At 42.9% G+C, this 17565-nt stretch overlaps 2 protein-coding genes across 2 annotated transcripts in view; both read right to left on the minus strand.

Annotated features, from left to right (window-relative positions):
• Positions 1 to 47: 47 nt before the first annotated feature.
• LOC138865568 (uro-adherence factor A-like) lies at positions 48 to 10308 on the minus strand. Its single transcript, XM_070136259.1, has 6 exons — positions 10207 to 10308; positions 9449 to 9845; positions 9144 to 9406; positions 8791 to 8915; positions 8420 to 8661; positions 48 to 6744 (listed from the first exon to the last, which is right to left on the minus strand). Exons 1-6 carry the CDS (start codon positions 10306 to 10308, stop codon positions 626 to 628), a joined length of 7248 nt encoding a protein of 2415 aa, XP_069992360.1. The 3' UTR covers positions 48 to 625.
• A 603-nt stretch (positions 10309 to 10911) lies between these two features.
• The window catches only part of LOC113804570 (abnormal spindle-like microcephaly-associated protein homolog), a 42021-nt gene continuing 35367 nt past the window's right edge, over positions 10912 to 17565 (minus strand). The window contains exons 3-8 of the mRNA XM_070136260.1: positions 14971 to 17367; positions 14717 to 14841; positions 13648 to 13966; positions 13264 to 13482; positions 13096 to 13209; positions 10912 to 12969 (exon numbers count right to left, since the gene is read on the minus strand). Of these exons, the coding sequence (XP_069992361.1) occupies positions 10912 to 12969; positions 13096 to 13209; positions 13264 to 13482; positions 13648 to 13966; positions 14717 to 14841; positions 14971 to 17367 (5232 nt within the window). The remainder of the gene's footprint in view (positions 12970 to 13095; positions 13210 to 13263; positions 13483 to 13647; positions 13967 to 14716; positions 14842 to 14970; positions 17368 to 17565) is intronic.

Below are 17565 nucleotides of genomic sequence, written 5' to 3' on the forward strand. Positions count from 1 at the left end.
TGCTTCCGTAACTTGCATATCTCATAAGGAAGCAATTAAAAAAAATCTTGAATGTATTTTTATTGAAGTACATCCGTATTAAGCACTAAATGCAGTAGCACAGTACAGTGATACATACCTACATACATATATACATACAATTATGTATGTATATGTGAAAGTACGTATTTTCTTTATCACAGTGACTACCGTGAAGTATGTCATCAATACCTACTGAAATGCAAGTAATTATGAATGAGCTGCAATTAGCTACCATAGTCTTTTAATGATTATTTAATATTGTTACAATATTATCATTTGCTAGATACGCATCAGTTTATACCCCACAACTGTGCATATCTAATTTTATTTCAGCTAGCAACAAAACCGCTGATTTTTTTATTTTTTTATTACTGTTCCCGTAGCTACAGTGGAAGCAAAAATGAGTTAACAAAATAATGATATAAATAAAAAAGCTCTTCTTTAAATTACTGTTAAACTTTGCCTACAATATGGTTACGCAATAAGTATATCAGAATATAAATATATATGTATATGTATACAGTAGAAGTTATGGAATACTTAAAGCTGCTAAAGCATATCTCTTCCTATATAACATTATACTCCTAAGCGGAACGATTATCCCTTAGGACGCTCCTCTCAATTCCTTCCTGGCAAGATGGCCGCGGAGAGCTGCTTGTATCCGCACAGCCGCCTGGATCACAGCTGGGTCGCTGAGATCCAAGCTGGCCTGCGCTCTCTCCCTCAACATCTTTCGGGTTTTGTAGCCTCTAAATCCAGCCTGGATCTTTGTAGCCGCTGCTTCTGCGTTGATTTGGTCCGCGTTCGATGAATCCGACGCCGCGCGCTTTTCTGCCATGTGCTTGCGAGTGAGGTAGCCCCGGACACCAGCCTGTAGAGTCACAACTGCTTTCGTTAATGCTGGATCCTCCGGGGGTACTTCTCGGTGTTGCATTCTCTCTTCGAGGACGCTGGCCATCAGGACGTCCCTCGTAAGGCTCCCTCGCCGAGCCTCCCTTTGCGCTGCTTCCAAACTATCCCTCCGCTGCTGCATTCCGCGGGGCAAACTGCGGTAAGAAGGTTTGCTGGTATTTTTCATGTGTTTTCTCGTCTTGAAGCCACGGAAAGCTGCCTGGATTTTCGTAGCTGCGGCATCTTCATTGTCTTTGTTGCCTGAACCTCTTCTTTTCGACTTGTTTCTGCTATGTGCAGGGCCGTTGGTGCGATGTTTCTTGATCTGTTGCCTTGTTCTGTACCCCCTGAAGATACTTTGAATCTTTGTTGCTGCAGTGTTCAGCTCTGTAATGTTAACAGGAGCACTGAATGCACTCTGGTCTGGGGATGGGCTAGCATCTCTGCTGGAGACATTAGACCAGTCGCTGTCACCAGCATGGCCAACCTCCAATGTGTTTTTGTTATCAGATGCTAAAACCTCTAAATCTTTGGCTTGGAGTACTGTGTTTGTTTCGGTATCTGTTACTATTATTGATGGTTCTACAATATATTTGCTGCCTTCTTGCCCATTCGTCTTTTCAAATGCTTTTTCAGAAAACTCCTTATCTTCGCCATTGTCCATCTTGCCATTAACAGTGTCCTGTTTTCCTTCATTGTTTTCATGACCATTCAAGTGAGTGTCATTCCCTTCGCCCAGCCTCGGCTTAGGTGGATCAGAACCCTTCCTTGTTTTGAAACCTCTAAATGAAGCCTGAATTAAAGTAGCTGCTTTAAGAACCTCTGGATCATTTAAGTCAATGTCATCTACACCATCTTCCACGTGGGATTGGACCTCCTTAGCACTTCTCCGTGACTGATAGCCTCGGAATCTGGCCTGAATAAGTGATGCTGCTTTATGCAAGTCAGGAGCATCAAGATCAATGTCAAGAACCTCTATTACCTTTTGCTCATGGGGATCATTTTTCAAATTTTGTCTTGTTTTGTAACCCCTAAATAAAGACTGAATTTGAGTAGCTGCCTTTTCAAGTTCTGGGTCGTTGAGATCAATGGCACTTTGATCTGTGACTAGTGTATCTTTATTCAGATTTTGTCTGGTCATATATCCTCTAAAAGATGCTTGAATCTGCGTTGCAGCCTTCTCTAAGTCTGGATCATTTAAATCAATGTACCCAAGCTCGCTATCAGAAATCATGTAAAATTCATCTGGTTTTTGACTAGTTTCATAAGAGAGCATAGAAATCTTTTCTTGGTCGGAACCCTTCACATCACTGGCATCCAGTTGGTTCTCTTTCAGATTCTGTCTGGTTTTGAAGCCTCTGAAGGAAGCCTGAATCTGGGTAGCCGCCTTTTCAAGCTCAGGGTCATTTAGGTCAAGGTCAACTATTTCTTCTTCATTAGTTGGTGATTCATTTCCTTTCAGATTCTGTCTGGTTTTATAGCCTCTGAAGGAAGCCTGAATCTGGGTTGCAGCCTTCTCAAGTTCAGGGTCATTCAGATCAAGGTCAACTGTTTCTTCCTCTGTTTCAGCTGGAGTTTCATTCTCTTTCAGATTCTGTCTGGTCTTGAAGCCTCTGAAGGAAGCCTGAATTTGGGTTGCAGCCTTTTCAAGTTCAGGGTCATTCAGATCAAGGTCAACTGTTTCTTCCTCTGTTTCAGCTGGAGTTTCATTCTCTTTAAGATTCTGTCTGGTCTTGAAGCCTCTGAAGGAAGCCTGAATCTGGGTTGCAGCCTTCTCAAGTTCAGGGTCATTCAGATCAATGTCTACTGTTTCTTCCTCTGTTTCAGTTGGAGTTTCATTCTCTTTCAGATTCTGCCTGGTTTTATAGCCTCTGAAGGAAGCCTGAATTTGGGTTGCAGCCTTTTCAAGTTCAGGGTCATTCAGATCAAGGTCAACAGTTTCTTCCTCTGTTTCAGCTGGAGTTTCATTCTCTTTCAGAATTTGCCTGGTTTTATGGCCTCTGAAGGAAGCCTGAATCTGGGTTGCAGCCTTCTCAAGTTCAGGGTCATTCAGGTCAAGGTCAACTATTTCTTCTGTTTCAGCTGGAGTTTCATTCTCTTTCAGATTCTGTCTGGTCTTGAAGCCTCTGAAGGAAGCCTGAATCTGGGTTGCAGCCTTCTCAAGTTCAGGGTCATTCAGATCAAGGTCAACTGTTTCTTCTGTTTCAGCTGGAGTTTCATTCTCTTTCAGATTCTGCCTGGTTTTATAGCCTCTGAAGGAAGCCTGAATCTGGGTTGCAGCCTTCTCAAGTTCAGGGTCATTCAGATCAAGGTCAACTGTTTCTTGCTCTGTTTCAGCTGAAGTTTCATTTTCTTTCAGATTCTGCCTGGTTTTATAGCCTCTGAAGGAAGCCTGAATCTGGGTTGCAGCCTTCTCAAGTTCAGGGTCATTCAGATCAAGGTCCACTGTTTCTTCCTCTGTTTCAGCTGGAGTTTCATTCTCTTTCAGATTCTGCCTGGTTTTATAGCCTCTGAAGGAAGCCTGAATCTGGGTTGCAGCCTTCTCAAGTTCAGGGTCATTCAGATCAAGGTCAACTGATTCTTCTGTTTCAGCTGGAGTTTCATTCTCTTTCAGATTCTGCCTGGTTTTATAGCCTCTGAAGGAAGCCTGAATCTGGGTTGCAGCCTTCTCAAGTTCAGGGTCATTCAGATCAAGGTCAACTGATTCTTCTGTTTCAGCTGGAGTTTCATTCTCTTTCAGATTCTGCCTGGTTTTATAGCCTCTGAAGGAAGCCTGAATCTGGGTTGCAGCCTTTTCAAGTTCAGGGTCATTCAGATCAAGGTCAACTGTTTCTTCCTCTGTTTCAGCTGGAGTTTCATTCTCTTTTAGATTCTGCCTGGTTTTATAGCCTCTGAAGGAAGCCTGAATTTGGGTTGCAGCCTTTTCAAGTTCAGGGTCATTCAGATCAAGGTCAACTGTTTCTTCCTCTGTTTCAGCTGGAGTTTCATTCTCTTTCAGAATTTGCCTGGTTTTATGGCCTCTGAAGGAAGCCTGAATCTGGGTTGCAGCCTTCTCAAGTTCAGGGTCATTCAGATCAAGGTCAACTATTTCTTCTGTTTCAGCTGGAGTTTCATTCTCTTTCAGATTCTGCCTGGTTTTATAGCCTCTGAAGGAAGCCTGAATCTGGGTTGCAGCCTTCTCAAGTTCAGGGTCATTCAGATCAAGGTCCACTGTTTCTTCCTCTGTTTCAGCTGGAGTTTCATTCTCTTTCAGATTCTGCCTGGTTTTATAGCCTCTGAAGGAAGCCTGAATCTGGGTTGCAGCCTTTTCAAGTTCAGGGTCATTCAGATCAAGGTCGACTGTTTCTTCCTCTGTTTCAGCTGGAGTTTCATTCTCTTTCAGATTCTGCCTGGTTTTATAGCCTCTGAAGGAAGCCTGAATTTGGGTTGCAGCCTTCTCAAGTTCAGGGTCATTCAGATCAAGGTCAACTGTTTCTTCCTCTGTTTCAGCTGGAGTTTCATTTTCTTTCAGATTCTGCCTGGTTTTATGGCCTCTGAAGGAAGCCTGAATCTGAGTTGCAGCCTTTTCAAGTTCAGGGTCATTCAGATCAAGGTCAACTGTTTCTTCTGTTTCAGCTGGAGTTTCATTCTCTTTCAGATTCTGTCTGGTTTTATAGCCTCTGAAGGAAGCCTGAATTTGGGTTGCAGCCTTCTCAAGTTCAGGGTCATTCAGATCAAGGTCAACTGTTTCTTCCTCTGTTTCAGCTGGAGTTTCATTCTCTTTCAGATTCTGCCTGGTTGTATGGCCTCTGAAGGAAGCCTGAATCTGGGTTGCAGCCTTCTCAAGTTCAGGGTCATTCAGATCAAGGTCAACTGTTTCTTTCTCTGTTTCAGCTGGAGTTTCATTTTCTTTTAGATTCTGCCTAGTCTTGAAGCCTCTGAAGGAAGCCTGAATCTGAGTTGCAGCCTTTTCAAGTTCAGGGTCATTCAGGTCAAGGTCAACTATTTCTTCTTTTTCAGCTGGAGTTTCATTCTCTTTCAGATTCTGTCTGGTTTTATAGCCTCTGAAGGAAGCCTGAATTTGGGTTGCAGCCTTCTCAAGTTCAGGGTCATTCAGATCAAGGTCAACTGTTTCTTCCTCTGTTTCAGTTGGAGTTTCATTTTCTTTCAGATTCTGCCTGGTTTTATAGCCTCTGAAGGAAGCCTGAATCTGGGTTGCAGCCTTTTCAAGTTCAGGGTCATTCAGATCAAGGTCAACTGTTTCTTCCTCTGTTTCAGCTGGAGTTTCATTCTCTTTCAGATTCTGCCTGGTTTTATAGCCTCTGAAGGAAGCCTGAATCTGGGTTGCAGCCTTCTCAAGTTCAGGGTCATTCAGATCAAGGTCGACTGTTTCTTCCTCTGTTTCAGCTGGAGTTTCATTTTCTTTCAGATTCTGCCTGGTTTTATAGCCTCTGAAGGAAGCCTGAATCTGGGTTGCAGCCTTCTCAAGTTCAGGGTCATTCAGATCAAGGTCAACTGTTTCTTCCTCTGTTTCAGCTGGAGTTTCATTCTCTTTCAGAATTTGCCTGGTTTTATAGCCTCTGAAGGAAGCCTGAATCTGGGTTGCAGCCTTTTCAAGTTCAGGGTCATTCAGATCAAGGTCCACTGTTTCTTCCTCTGTTTCAGCTGGAGTTTCATTCTCTTTCAGATTTTGCCTGGTTTTATAGCCTCTGAAGGAAGCCTGAATCTGGGTTGCAGCCTTCTCAAGTTCAGGGTCATTCAGATCAAGGTCAACTATTTCTTCTGTTTCAGCTGGAGTTTCATTCTCTTTCAGATTCTGCCTGGTTTTATAGCCTCTGAAGGAAGCCTGAATCTGGGTTGCAGCCTTCTCAAGTTCAGGGTCATTCAGATCAAGGTCGACTGTTTCTTCCTCTGCTTCAGCTGGAGTTTCATTTTCTTTCAGATTCTGCCTGGTTTTATAGCCTCTGAAGGAAGCCTGAATCTGGGTTGCAGCCTTTTCAAGTTCTGGGTCATTCAGATCAAGGTCAACTGTTTCTTCCTCTGCTTCAGCTGGAGTTTCATTCTCTTTCAGATTCTGCCTGGTTTTATAGCCTCTGAAGGAAGCCTGAATTTGGGTTGCAGTCTTCTCAAGTTCAGAGTCATTCAGATCAAGGTCCACTGTTTCTTCTTCTGCTTCAGCTGGAGTTTCATTCTCTTTCAGATTCTGCCTGGTTTTATGGCCTCTGAAGGAAGCCTGAATTTGGGTTGCAGTCTTCTCAAGTTCAGAGTCATTCAGATCAAGGTCCACTGTTTCTTCCTCTGCTTCAGCTGGAGTTTCATTCTCTTTCAGATTCTGCCTGGTTTTATAGCCTCTGAAGGAAGCCTGAATTTGGGTTGCAGTCTTCTCAAGTTCAGAGTCATTCAGATCAAGGTCCACTGTTTCTTCCTCTGCTTCAGCTGGAGTTTCATTGTCTTTCAGATTCTGCCTGGTTTTATAGCCTCTGAAGGAAGCCTGAATTTGGGTTGCAGTCTTCTCAAGTTCAGAGTCATTCAGATCAAGGTCCACTGTTTCTTCTTCTGCTTCAGCTGGAGTTTCATTCTCTTTCAGATTCTGCCTGGTTTTATAGCCTCTGAAGGAAGCCTGAATTTGGGTTGCAGCCTTCTCAAGTTCAGGGTCATTCAGATCAAGGTCGACTGTTTCTTCCTCTGTTTCAGCTGGAGTTTCATTCTCTTTCAGATTCTGCCTGGTTTTATAGCCTCTGAAGGAAGCCTGAATCTGGGTTGCAGCCTTCTCAAGTTCAGGGTCATTCAGATCAAGGTCGACTGTTTCTTCCTCTGTTTCAGCTGGAGTTTCATTTTCTTTCAGATTCTGCCTGGTTTTATAGCCTCTGAAGGAAGCCTGAATCTGGGTAGCAGCCTTCTCAAGTTCAGAGTCATTCAGATCAAGGTCCACTGTTTCTTCCTCTGCTTCAGCTGGAGTTTCATTCTCTTTCAGATTCTGCCTGGTTTTATAGTCTCTGAAGGAAGCCTGAATCTGGGTTGCAGCCTTCTCAAGTTCAGAGTCATTCAGATCAAGGTCAACTGTTTCTTCTGTTTCAGCTGGAGTTTCATTCTCTTTCAGATTCTGTCTGGTTTTATAGCCTCTGAAGGAAGCCTGAATCTGGGTTCCAGCCTTCTCAAGTTCAGGGTCATTCAGATCAAGGTCCACTGTTTCTTCTGTTTCAACTGGAGTTTCATTCTCTTTCAGATTCTGTCTGGTTTTATAGCCTCTGAAGGAAGCCTGAATCTGGGTTGCAGCCTTCTCAAGTTCAGGGTCATTCAGATCAAAGTCAACTGTTTCTTCCTCTGTTTCAGCTGGGGTTTCATTTTCTTTCAGATTTTGCCTGGTTTTATGGCCTCTGAAGGAAGCCTGAATCTGGGTTGCAGCCTTCTCAAGTTCAGGGTCATTCAGGTCAAGGTCAACTGTTTCTTCCTCTGTTTCAGCTGGGGTTTCATTCTCTCTCAGATTCTGCCTGGTTTTATAGCCTCTGAAGGAAGCCTGAATCTGGGTTGCAGCCTTTTCAAGTTCAGGGTCATTCAGATCAAGGTCCACTGTTTCTTCTTCTGCTTCAGCTGGAGTTTCATTCTCTTTCAGATTCTGCCTGGTTTTATAGCCTCTGAAGGAAGCCTGAATCTGGGTTGCAGCCTTCTCAAGTTCAGGGTCATTCAGATCAAGGTCAACTGTTTCTTCCTCTGTTTCAGCTGGAGTTTCATTTTCTTTCAGATTCTGTCTGGTCTTGAAGCCTCTGAAGGAAGCTTGAATCTGGGTTGCAGCCTTCTCAAGTTCAGGGTCATTCAGGTCAAGGTCAACTGTTTCTTCCTCTGTTTCAGCTGGTTTCATTCTCTTTCAGATTCTGTCTGGTTTTATAGCCTCTGAAGGAAGCCTGAATCTGGGTTGCAGCCTTCTCAAGTTCAGGGTCATTCAGATCAAGGTCCACTGTTTCTTCCTCTGCTTCAGCTGGAGTTTCATTCTCTTTCAGATTCTGCCTGGTTTTATAGCCTCTGAAGGAAGCCTGAATCTGGGTTGCAGCCTTCTCAAGTTCAGAGTCATTCAGATCAAGGTCAACTGTTTCTTCTGTTTCAGCTGGAGTTTCATTCTCTTTCAGATTCTGTCTGGTTTTATAGCCTCTGAAGGAAGCCTGAATCTGGGTTCCAGCCTTCTCAAGTTCAGGGTCATTCAGATCAAGGTCCACTGTTTCTTCTGTTTCAACTGGAGTTTCATTCTCTTTCAGATTCTGTCTGGTTTTATAGCCTCTGAAGGAAGCCTGAATCTGGGTTGCAGCCTTCTCAAGTTCAGGGTCATTCAGATCAAGGTCCACTGTTTCTTCCTCTGTTTCAGCTGGAGTTTCATTTTCTTTCAGATTTTGCCTGGTTTTATGGCCTCTGAAGGAAGCCTGAATCTGGGTTGCAGCCTTCTCAAGTTCAGGGTCATTCAGGTCAAGGTCAACTGTTTCTTCCTCTGTTTCAGCTGGGGTTTCATTCTCTCTCAGATTCTGCCTGGTTTTATAGCCTCTGAAGGAAGCCTGAATCTGGGTTGCAGCCTTTTCAAGTTCAGGGTCATTCAGATTAATGTCAACTATTTCTTCTGTTTCAGCTGGAGTTTCATTTTCTTTCAGATTCTGCCTGGTTTTATAGCCTCTGAAGGAAGCCTGAATCTGGGTTGCAGCCTTCTCAAGTTCAGGGTCATTCAGATCAAGGTCAACTGTTTCTTCCTCAGCTTCATCTGGAGTTTCATTCTCTTTCGGATTCTGTCTGGTTTTATGGCCTCTGAAGGAAGCCTGAATCTGGGTTGCAGCCTTCTCAAGTTCAGAGTCATTCAGATCAAGGTCCACTGTTTCTTCCTCTGTTTCAGCTGGAGTTTCATTCTCTTTCAGATTCTGCCTGGTTTTATAGCCTCTGAAGGAAGCCTGAATTTGGGTTGCAGTCTTCTCAAGTTCAGAGTCATTCAGATCAAGGTCCACTGTTTCTTCTTCTGCTTCAGCTGGAGTTTCATTCTCTTTCAGATTCTGCCTGGTTTTATAGCCTCTGAAGGAAGCCTGAATTTGGGTTGCAGCCTTCTCAAGTTCAGAGTCATTCAGATCAAGGTCCACTGTTTCTTCCTCTGCTTCAGCTGGAGTTTCATTCTCTTTCAGATTCTGCCTGGTTTTATAGCCTCTGAAGGAAGCCTGAATCTGGGTTGCAGCCTTCTCAAGTTCAGAGTCATTCAGATCAAGGTCCACTGTTTCTTCTTCTGCTTCAGCTGGAGTTTCATTCTCTTTCAGATTCTGTCTGGTTTTATAGCCTCTGAAGGAAGCCTGAATTTGGGTTGCAGTCTTCTCAAGTTCAGGGTCATTCAGATCAAGGTCCACTGTTTCTTCTTCTGCTTCAGCTGGAGTTTCATTCTCTTTCAGATTCTGTCTGGTTTTATAGCCTCTGAAGGAAGCCTGAATTTGGGTTGCAGTCTTCTCAAGTTCAGGGTCATTCAGATCAAGGTCAACTGTTTCTTGCTCTGTTTCAGCTGGAGTTTCATTCTCTTTCAGATTCTGTCTGGTTTTATAGCCTCTGAAGGAAGCCTGAATCTGGGTTGCAGCCTTTTCAAGTTCAGGGTCATTCTGATTAAGGTCAACTGTTTCTTCTGTTTCAGCTGGAATTTCATTTTCTTTCAGATTCTGTCTGGTTTTATAACCTCTGAAGGAAGCCTGAATTTGGGTTGCAGCCTTTTCAAGTTCAGGGTCATTCAGATCAAGGTCAACTATTTCTTCTGTTTCAGCTGGAGTTTCATTCTCTTTCAGATTCTGCCTGGTTTTATAGCCTCTGAAGGAAGCCTGAATTTGGGTCGCAGCCTTCTTAAGTTCAGGATCATTCAAATCAAGGTCAACTGTTTCTTCTGTTTCAGCTGGAGTTTCCTTCTCTTTCAGATTCTGCCTGGTTTTATAGCCTCTGAAGGAAGCCTGAATCTGGGTAGCAGCCTTCTCAAGTTCAGGGTCATTCAGGTTAAGGTCAACTGTTTCTTCTGTTTCAGCTGGAGTTTCATTCTCTTTCAGATTCTGCCTGGTCTTGAAGCCTCTGAAGGAAGCCTGAATCTGGGTTGCAGCCTTTTCAAGTTCAGGGTCATTCAGGTCAAGGTCAACTGTTTCTTTTGTTTGTTTCCTATATGTTTTCCCTGGTTAATCAGTATAATGCACTAATTACTACCAACAGAGAATCCACCGAATATTTACGTTCATATCATATAAGGAAAATAAACAAACAGTTTTCTATATATTCTTTTCTCTGGTTAAGCAATGTAGTATATCAATGTAAATTTCAAGTCTTAACCTGCAATCTATATAAAACTGCACTGCACTCCATTATGAAAGTGAAGATCCATAAAATTATAATCTTTGGAACATCAATGCTTCCGTAACTTGCATATCTCATAAGGAAGCAATTAAAAAAAATCTTGAATGTATTTTTATTGAAGTACATCCGTATTAAGCACTAAATGCAGTAGCACAGTACAGTGATACATACCTACATACATATATACATACAGTTATGTATGTATATGTGAAAGTACGTATTTTCTTTATCACAGTGACTACCGTGAAGTATGTCATCAATACCTACTGAAATGCAAGTAATTATGAATGAGCTGCAATTAGCTACCATAGTCTTTTTAATGATTATTTAATATTGTTACAATATTATCATTTGCTAGATACGCATCAGTTTATACCCCACAACTGTGCATATCTAATTTTATTTCAGCTAGCAACAAAACCGCTGATTTTTTTTTATTTTTTTATTACTGTTCCCGTAGCTACAGTGGAAGCAAAAATGAGTTAACAAAATAATGATATAAATAAAAAAGCTCTTCTTTAAATTACTGTTAAACTTTGCCTACAATATGGTTACGCAATAAGTATATCAGAATATAAATATATATGTATATGTATACAGTAGAAGTTATGGAATACTTAAAGCTGCTAAAGCATATCTCTTCCTATATAACATTATACTCCTAAGCGGAACGATTATCCCTTAGGACGCTCCTCTCAATTCCTTCCTGGCAAGATGGCCGCGGAGAGCTGCTTGTATCCGCACAGCCGCCTGGATCACAGCTGGGTCGCTGAGATCCAAGCTGGCCTGCGCTCTCTCCCTCAACATCTTTCGGGTTTTGTAGCCTCTAAATCCAGCCTGGATCTTTGTAGCCGCTGCTTCTGCGTTGATTTGGTCCGCGTTCGATGAATCCGACGCCGCGCGCTTTTCTGCCATGTGCTTGCGAGTGAGGTAGCCCCGGACACCAGCCTGTAGAGTCACAACTGCTTTCGTTAATGCTGGGTCCTCCGGGGGTACTTCTCGGTGTTGCATTCTCTCTTCGAGGACGCTGGCCATCAGGACGTCCCTCGTAAGGCTCCCTCGCCGAGCCTCCCTTTGCGCTGCTTCCAAACTATCCCTCCGCTGCTGCATTCCGCGGGGCAAACTGCGGTAAGAAGGTTTGCTGGTATTTTTCATGTGTTTTCTCGTCTTGAAGCCACGGAAAGCTGCCTGGATTTTCGTAGCTGCGGCATCTTCATTGTCTTTGTTGCCTGAACCTCTTCTTTTCGACTTGTTTCTGCTATGTGCAGGGCCGTTGGTGCGATGTTTCTTGATCTGTTGCCTTGTTCTGTACCCCCTGAAGATACTTTGAATCTTTGTTGCTGCAGTGTTCAGCTCTGTAATGTTAACAGGAGCACTGAATGCACTCTGGTCTGGGGATGGGCTAGCATCTCTGCTGGAGACATTAGACCAGTCGCTGTCACCAGCATGGCCAACCTCCAATGTGTTTTTGTTATCAGATGCTAAAACCTCTAAATCTTTGGCTTGGAGTACTGTGTTTGTTTCGGTATCTGTTACTATTATTGACGGCTCTACAATATATTTGCTGCCTTCTTGCCCATTCGTCTTTTCAAATGCTTTTTCAGAAAACTCCTTATCTTCGCCATTGTCCATCTTGCCATTAACAGTGTCCTGTTTTCCTTCATTGTTTTCATGACCATTCAAGTGAGTGTCATTCCCTTCGCCCAGCCTCGGCTTAGGTGGATCAGAACCCTTCCTTGTTTTGAAACCTCTAAATGAAGCCTGAATTAAAGTTGCTGCTTTAAGAACCTCTGGATCATTTAAGTCAATATCATCTACACCATCTTCCACGTGGGATTGGACCTCCTTAGCACTTCTCCGTGACTGATAGCCTCGGAATCTGGCCTGAATAAGTGATGCTGCTTTATGCAAGTCAGGAGCATCAAGATCAATGTCAAGAACCTCTATGACCTTTTGCTCATGGGGATCATTTTTCAAATTTTGTCTTGTTTTGTAACCCCTAAATAAAGACTGAATTTGAGTAGCTGCCTTTTCAAGTTCTGGGTCGTTGAGATCAATGGCACTTTGATCTGTGACTAGTGTATCTTTATTCAGATTTTGTCTGGTCATATATCCTCTAAAAGATGCTTGAATCTGCGTTGCAGCCTTCTCTAAGTCTGGATCATTTAAATCAATGTACCCAAGCTCGCTATCAGAAATCATGTAAAATTCATCTGGTTTTTGACTAGTTTCATAAGAGAGCATAGAAATCTTTTCTTGGTCGGAACCCTTCACATCACTGGCATCCAGTTGGTTCTCTTTCAGATTCTGTCTGGTTTTGAAGCCTCTGAAGGAAGCCTGAATCTGGGTAGCCGCCTTTTCAAGCTCAGGGTCATTTAGGTCAAGGTCAACTATTTCTTCTTCATTAGTTGGTGATTCATTTCCTTTCAGATTCTGTCTGGTTTTATAGCCTCTGAAGGAAGCCTGAATCTGGGTTGCAGCCTTTTCAAGTTCAGGGTCATTCAGATCAAGGTCAACTGTTTCTTCCTCTGTTTCAGCTGGAGTTTCATTTTCTTTCAGATTCTGTCTGGTCTTGAAGCCTCTGAAGGAAGCCTGAATTTGGGTTGCAGCCTTTTCAAGTTCAGGGTCATTCAGATCAATGTCAACTGTTTCTTCCTCTGTTTCAGCTGGAGTTTCATTCTCTTTCAGATTCTGTCTGGTCTTGAAGCCTCTGAAGGAAGCCTGAATTTGGGTTGCAGCCTTTTCAAGTTCAGGGTCATTCAGATCAATGTCAACTGTTTCTTCCTCTGTTTCAGCTGGAGTTTCATTCTCTTTCAGATTCTGCCTGGTTTTATAGCCTCTGAAGGAAGCCTGAATTTGGGTTGCAGCCTTTTCAAGTTCAGGGTCATTCAGATCAAGGACAACTGTTTCTTCATCTGTTTCAGCTGGAGTTTCATTCTCTTTCAGATTCTGCCTGGTTTTATAGCCTCTGAAGGAAGCCTGAATTTGGGTTGCAGCCTTTTCAAGTTCAGGGTCATTCAGATCAATGTCAACTGTTTCTTCCTCTGTTTCAGCTGGAGTTTCATTCTCTTTCAGAATTTGCCTGGTTTTATGGCCTCTGAAGGAAGCCTGAATCTGGGTTGCAGCCTTCTCAAGTTCAGGGTCATTCAGGTCAAGGTCAACTGTTTCTTCTATTTCAGCTGGAGTTTCATTCTCTTTCAGATTCTGTCTGGTCTTGAAGCCTCTGAAGGAAGCCTGAATTTGGGTTGCAGCCTTTTCAAGTTCAGGGTCATTCAGATCAATGTCAACTGTTTCTTCCTCTGTTTCAGCTGGAGTTTCATTCTCTTTCAGATTCTGCCTGGTTTTATAGCCTCTGAAGGAAGCCTGAATTTGGGTTGCAGCCTTCTCAAGTTCAGGGTCATTCAGATCAATGTCAACTGTTTCTTCCTCTGTTTCAGCTGGAGTTTCATTCTCTTTCAGAATTTGCCTGGTTTTATGGCCTCTGAAGGAAGCCTGAATCTGGGTTGCAGCCTTCTCAAGTTCAGGGTCATTCAGGTCAAGGTCAACTGTTTCTTCCTCTGTTTCAGCTGGAGTTTCATTCTCTTTCAGAATTTGCCTGGTTTTATGGCCTCTGAAGGAAGCCTGAATCTGGGTTGCAGCCTTCTCAAGTTCAGGGTCATTCAGGTCAAGGTCAACTATTTCTTCTGCTTCAGCTGGAGTTTCATTCTCTTTCAGATTCTGTCTGGTCTTGAAGCCTCTGAAGGAAGCCTGAATCTGGGTTGCAGCCTTCTCAAGTTCAGGGTCATTCAGATCAAGGTCCACTGTTTCTTCTTCTGTTTCAGCTGGAGTTTCATTCTCTTTCAGATTCTGCCTCGTTTTATAGCCTCTGAAGGAAGCCTGAATCTGGGTTGCAGCCTTTTCAAGTTCAGGGTCATTCAGATCAAGGTCAACTGTTTCTTCTGTTTCAGCTGGAGTTTCATTTTCTTTCAGATTTTGCCTGGTTTTATAGCCTCTGAAGGAAGCCTGAATCTGGGTTGCAGCCTTCTCAAGTTCAGGGTCATTCAGATCAAGGTCAACTGTTTCTTCCTCTGTATCAGCTGGAGTTTCATTTTCTTTCAGATTCTGCCTGGTTTTATGGCCTCTGAAGGAAGCCTGAATCTGAGTTGCAGCCTTTTCAAGTTCAGGGTCATTCAGATCAATGTCAACTGTTTCTTCTGTTTCAGCTGGAGTTTCATTTTCTTTCAGATTCTGTCTGGTTTTATAGCCTCTGAAGGAAGCCTGAATCTGAGTTGCAGCCTTTTCAAGTTCAGGGTCATTCAGATCAATGTCAACTATTTCTTCTGTTTCAGCTGGAGTTTCATTCTCTTTCAGATTCTGTCTGGTTTTATAGCCTCTGAAGGAAGCCTGAATCTGGGTTGCAGCCTTTTCAAGTTCAGGGTCATTCAGATCAAGGTCAACTGTTTCTTCCTCTGTTTCAGCTGGAGTTTCATTTTCTTTTAGATTCTGCCTGGTTTTATAGCCTCTGAAAGAAGCCTGAATCTGGGTTGCAGCCTTCTCAAGTTCAGGGTCATTCAGATCAATGTCAACAGTTTCTTCCTCTGTTTCAGTTGGAGTTTCATTTTCTTTCAGATTCTGCCTGGTTTTATAGCCTCTGAAGGAAGCCTGAATCTGGGTTGCAGCCTTCTCAAGTTCAGGGTCATTCAGATCAAGGTCCACTGTTTCTTCCTCTGCTTCAGCTGGAGTTTCATTCTCTTTCAGATTCTGCCTGGTTTTATAGCCTCTGAAGGAAGCCTGAATCTGGGTTGCAGCCTTTTCAAGTTCAGGGTCATTCAGATCAAGGTCAACTGTTTCTTCCTCTGTTTCAGCTGGAGTTTCATTCTCTTTCAGATTCTGCCTGGTTTTATAGCCTCTGAAGGAAGCCTGAATCTGGGTTGCAGCCTTCTCAAGTTCAGGGTCATTCAGATCAATGTCAACTGTTTCTTCCTCTGTTTCAGCTGGAGTTTCATTCTCTTTCAGATTCTGCCTGGTTTTATAGCCTCTGAAGGAAGCCTGAATCTGGGTTGCAGCCTTTTCAAGTTCAGGGTCATTCAGATCAAGGTCCACTGTTTCTTCCTCTGTTTCAGCTGGAGTTTCATTCTCTTTCAGATTCTGCCTGGTTTTATAGCCTCTGAAGGAAGCCTGAATCTGGGTTGCAGCCTTTTCAAGTTCAGGGTCATTCAGATCAATGTCAACTGTTTCTTCCTCTGTTTCAGCTGGAGTTTCATTCTCTTTCAGATTCTGCCTGGTTTTATAGCCTCTGAAGGAAGCCTGAATCTGGGTTGCAGCCTTCTCAAGTTCAGGGTCATTCAGATCAAGGTCCACTGTTTCTTCCTCTGTTTCAGCTGGAGTTTCATTCTCTTTCAGATTCTGCCTGGTTTTATAGCCTCTGAAGGAAGCCTGAATCTGGGTTGCAGCCTTCTCAAGTTCAGGGTCATTCAGATCAAGGTCAACTGTTTCTTCCTCTGTTTCAGCTGGAGTTTCATTCTCTTTTAGATTCTGCCTGGTTTTATAGCCTCTGAAGGAAGCCTGAATTTGGGTTGCAGCCTTTTCAAGTTCAGGGTCATTCAGATCAAGGTCAACTGTTTCTTCCTCTGTTTCAGCTGGAGTTTCATTTTCTTTCAGATTCTGCCTGGTTTTATAGCCTCTGAAGGAAGCCTGAATTTGGGTTGCAGCCTTTTCAAGTTCAGGGTCATTCAGATCAAGGTCAACTGTTTCTTCCTCTGTTTCAGCTAGAGTTTCATTTTCTTTCAGATTCTGCCTGGTTTTATAGCCTCTGAAGGAAGCCTGAATCTGGGTTGCAGCCTTTTCAAGTTCAGGGTCATTCAGATCAAGGTCAACTGTTTCTTCTGTTTCAGCAGGAGTTCCATTTTCTTTCAGATTCTGCCTGGTCTTGAAGCCTCTGAAGGAAGCCTGAATCTGGGTTGCAGCCTTCTCAAGTTCAGGGTCATTCAGGTCAAGGTCAACTGTTTCTTCCTCTGTTTCAGCTGGAGTTTCATTCTCTTTTAGATTCTGCCTGGTTTTATAGCCTCTGAAGGAAGCCTGAATTTGGGTTGCAGCCTTTTCAAGTTCAGGGTCATTCAGATCAAGGTCGACTGTTTCTTCCTCTGTTTCAGCTGGAGTTTCATTTTCTTTCAGATTCTGTCTGGTTTTATAGCCTCTGAAGGAAGCCTGAATTTGGGTTGCAGCCTTTTCAAGTTCAGGGTCATTCAGATCAAGGTCAACTGTTTCTTCCTCTGTTTCAGCTGGAGTTTCATTTTCTTTCAGATTCTGCCTGGTTTTATAGCCTCTGAAGGAAGCCTGAATTTGGGTTGCAGCCTTTTCAAGTTCAGGGTCATTCAGATCAAGGTCGACTGTTTCTTCCTCTGTTTCAGCTAGAGTTTCATTTTCTTTCAGATTCTGCCTGGTTTTATAGCCTCTGAAGGAAGCCTGAATCTGGGTTGCAGCCTTTTCAAGTTCAGGGTCATTCAGATCAAGGTCAACTGTTTCTTCTGTTTCAGCAGGAGTTCCATTTTCTTTCAGATTCTGCCTGGTCTTGAAGCCTCTGAAGGAAGCCTGAATCTGGGTTGCAGCCTTCTCAAGTTCAGGGTCATTCAGGTCAAGGTCAACTGTTTCTTCTTCTGTTTCAGCTGGAGTTTCATTCTCTTTCAGATTCTGCCTAGTCTTGAAGCCTCTGAAGGAAGCCTGAATCTGGGTTGCAGCCTTCTCAAGTTCAGGGTCATTCAGATCAATGCCATCTAGCTCTTCAGTTTCAGGAGATTCATTTTGATTTTCTTTTAGATTCTGCCTCGTTTTATAGCCCCTAAAAGAAGCTTGGATCTGAGTTGCAGCCTTCTCAAGTTCTGGATCACTGAGGTTGATATTGTCCAATTCTTCTGTTACAGATGGTGTAGTACCCTTTAAATTTTGTCTAGTTTTGTAGTCTTGGAAAGATGCATCTTCTTGTTGGTGATCACTGTAATCGGTATTACTGACTTTTACTAAGTGCTCTGAATTATCCCCAATTCCATTATAAGAAGAATCCATAATTTTTTGACTTTGCTTGCTCTTGCAACCATAAAAATCGGGCTGGGTGTTGGTAGGTGCAGGAATAAGCTCCTCCTCTCCATTTTTGGTGGCTACCTGGAAATTTTTTGCACATATCATTAGAAAAGTTTAACTCTAAATTTATATAATCATGGAATTTGGCAATTTTCGAATTTATTGTATTATTCAAAATATAATTTATAGATTAAAAAGTAGCATACGTTTGAATTAAATCTGAGCCAGAAATATGAACACATCTTTGAGTGCTTTTTATTTTTCTTTGACAAGTTAATA

Source organism: Penaeus vannamei, chromosome 21, assembly GCF_042767895.1.
Source record: "Penaeus vannamei isolate JL-2024 chromosome 21, ASM4276789v1, whole genome shotgun sequence".
Lineage (NCBI taxonomy): Eukaryota > Metazoa > Arthropoda > Malacostraca > Decapoda > Penaeidae > Penaeus > Penaeus vannamei.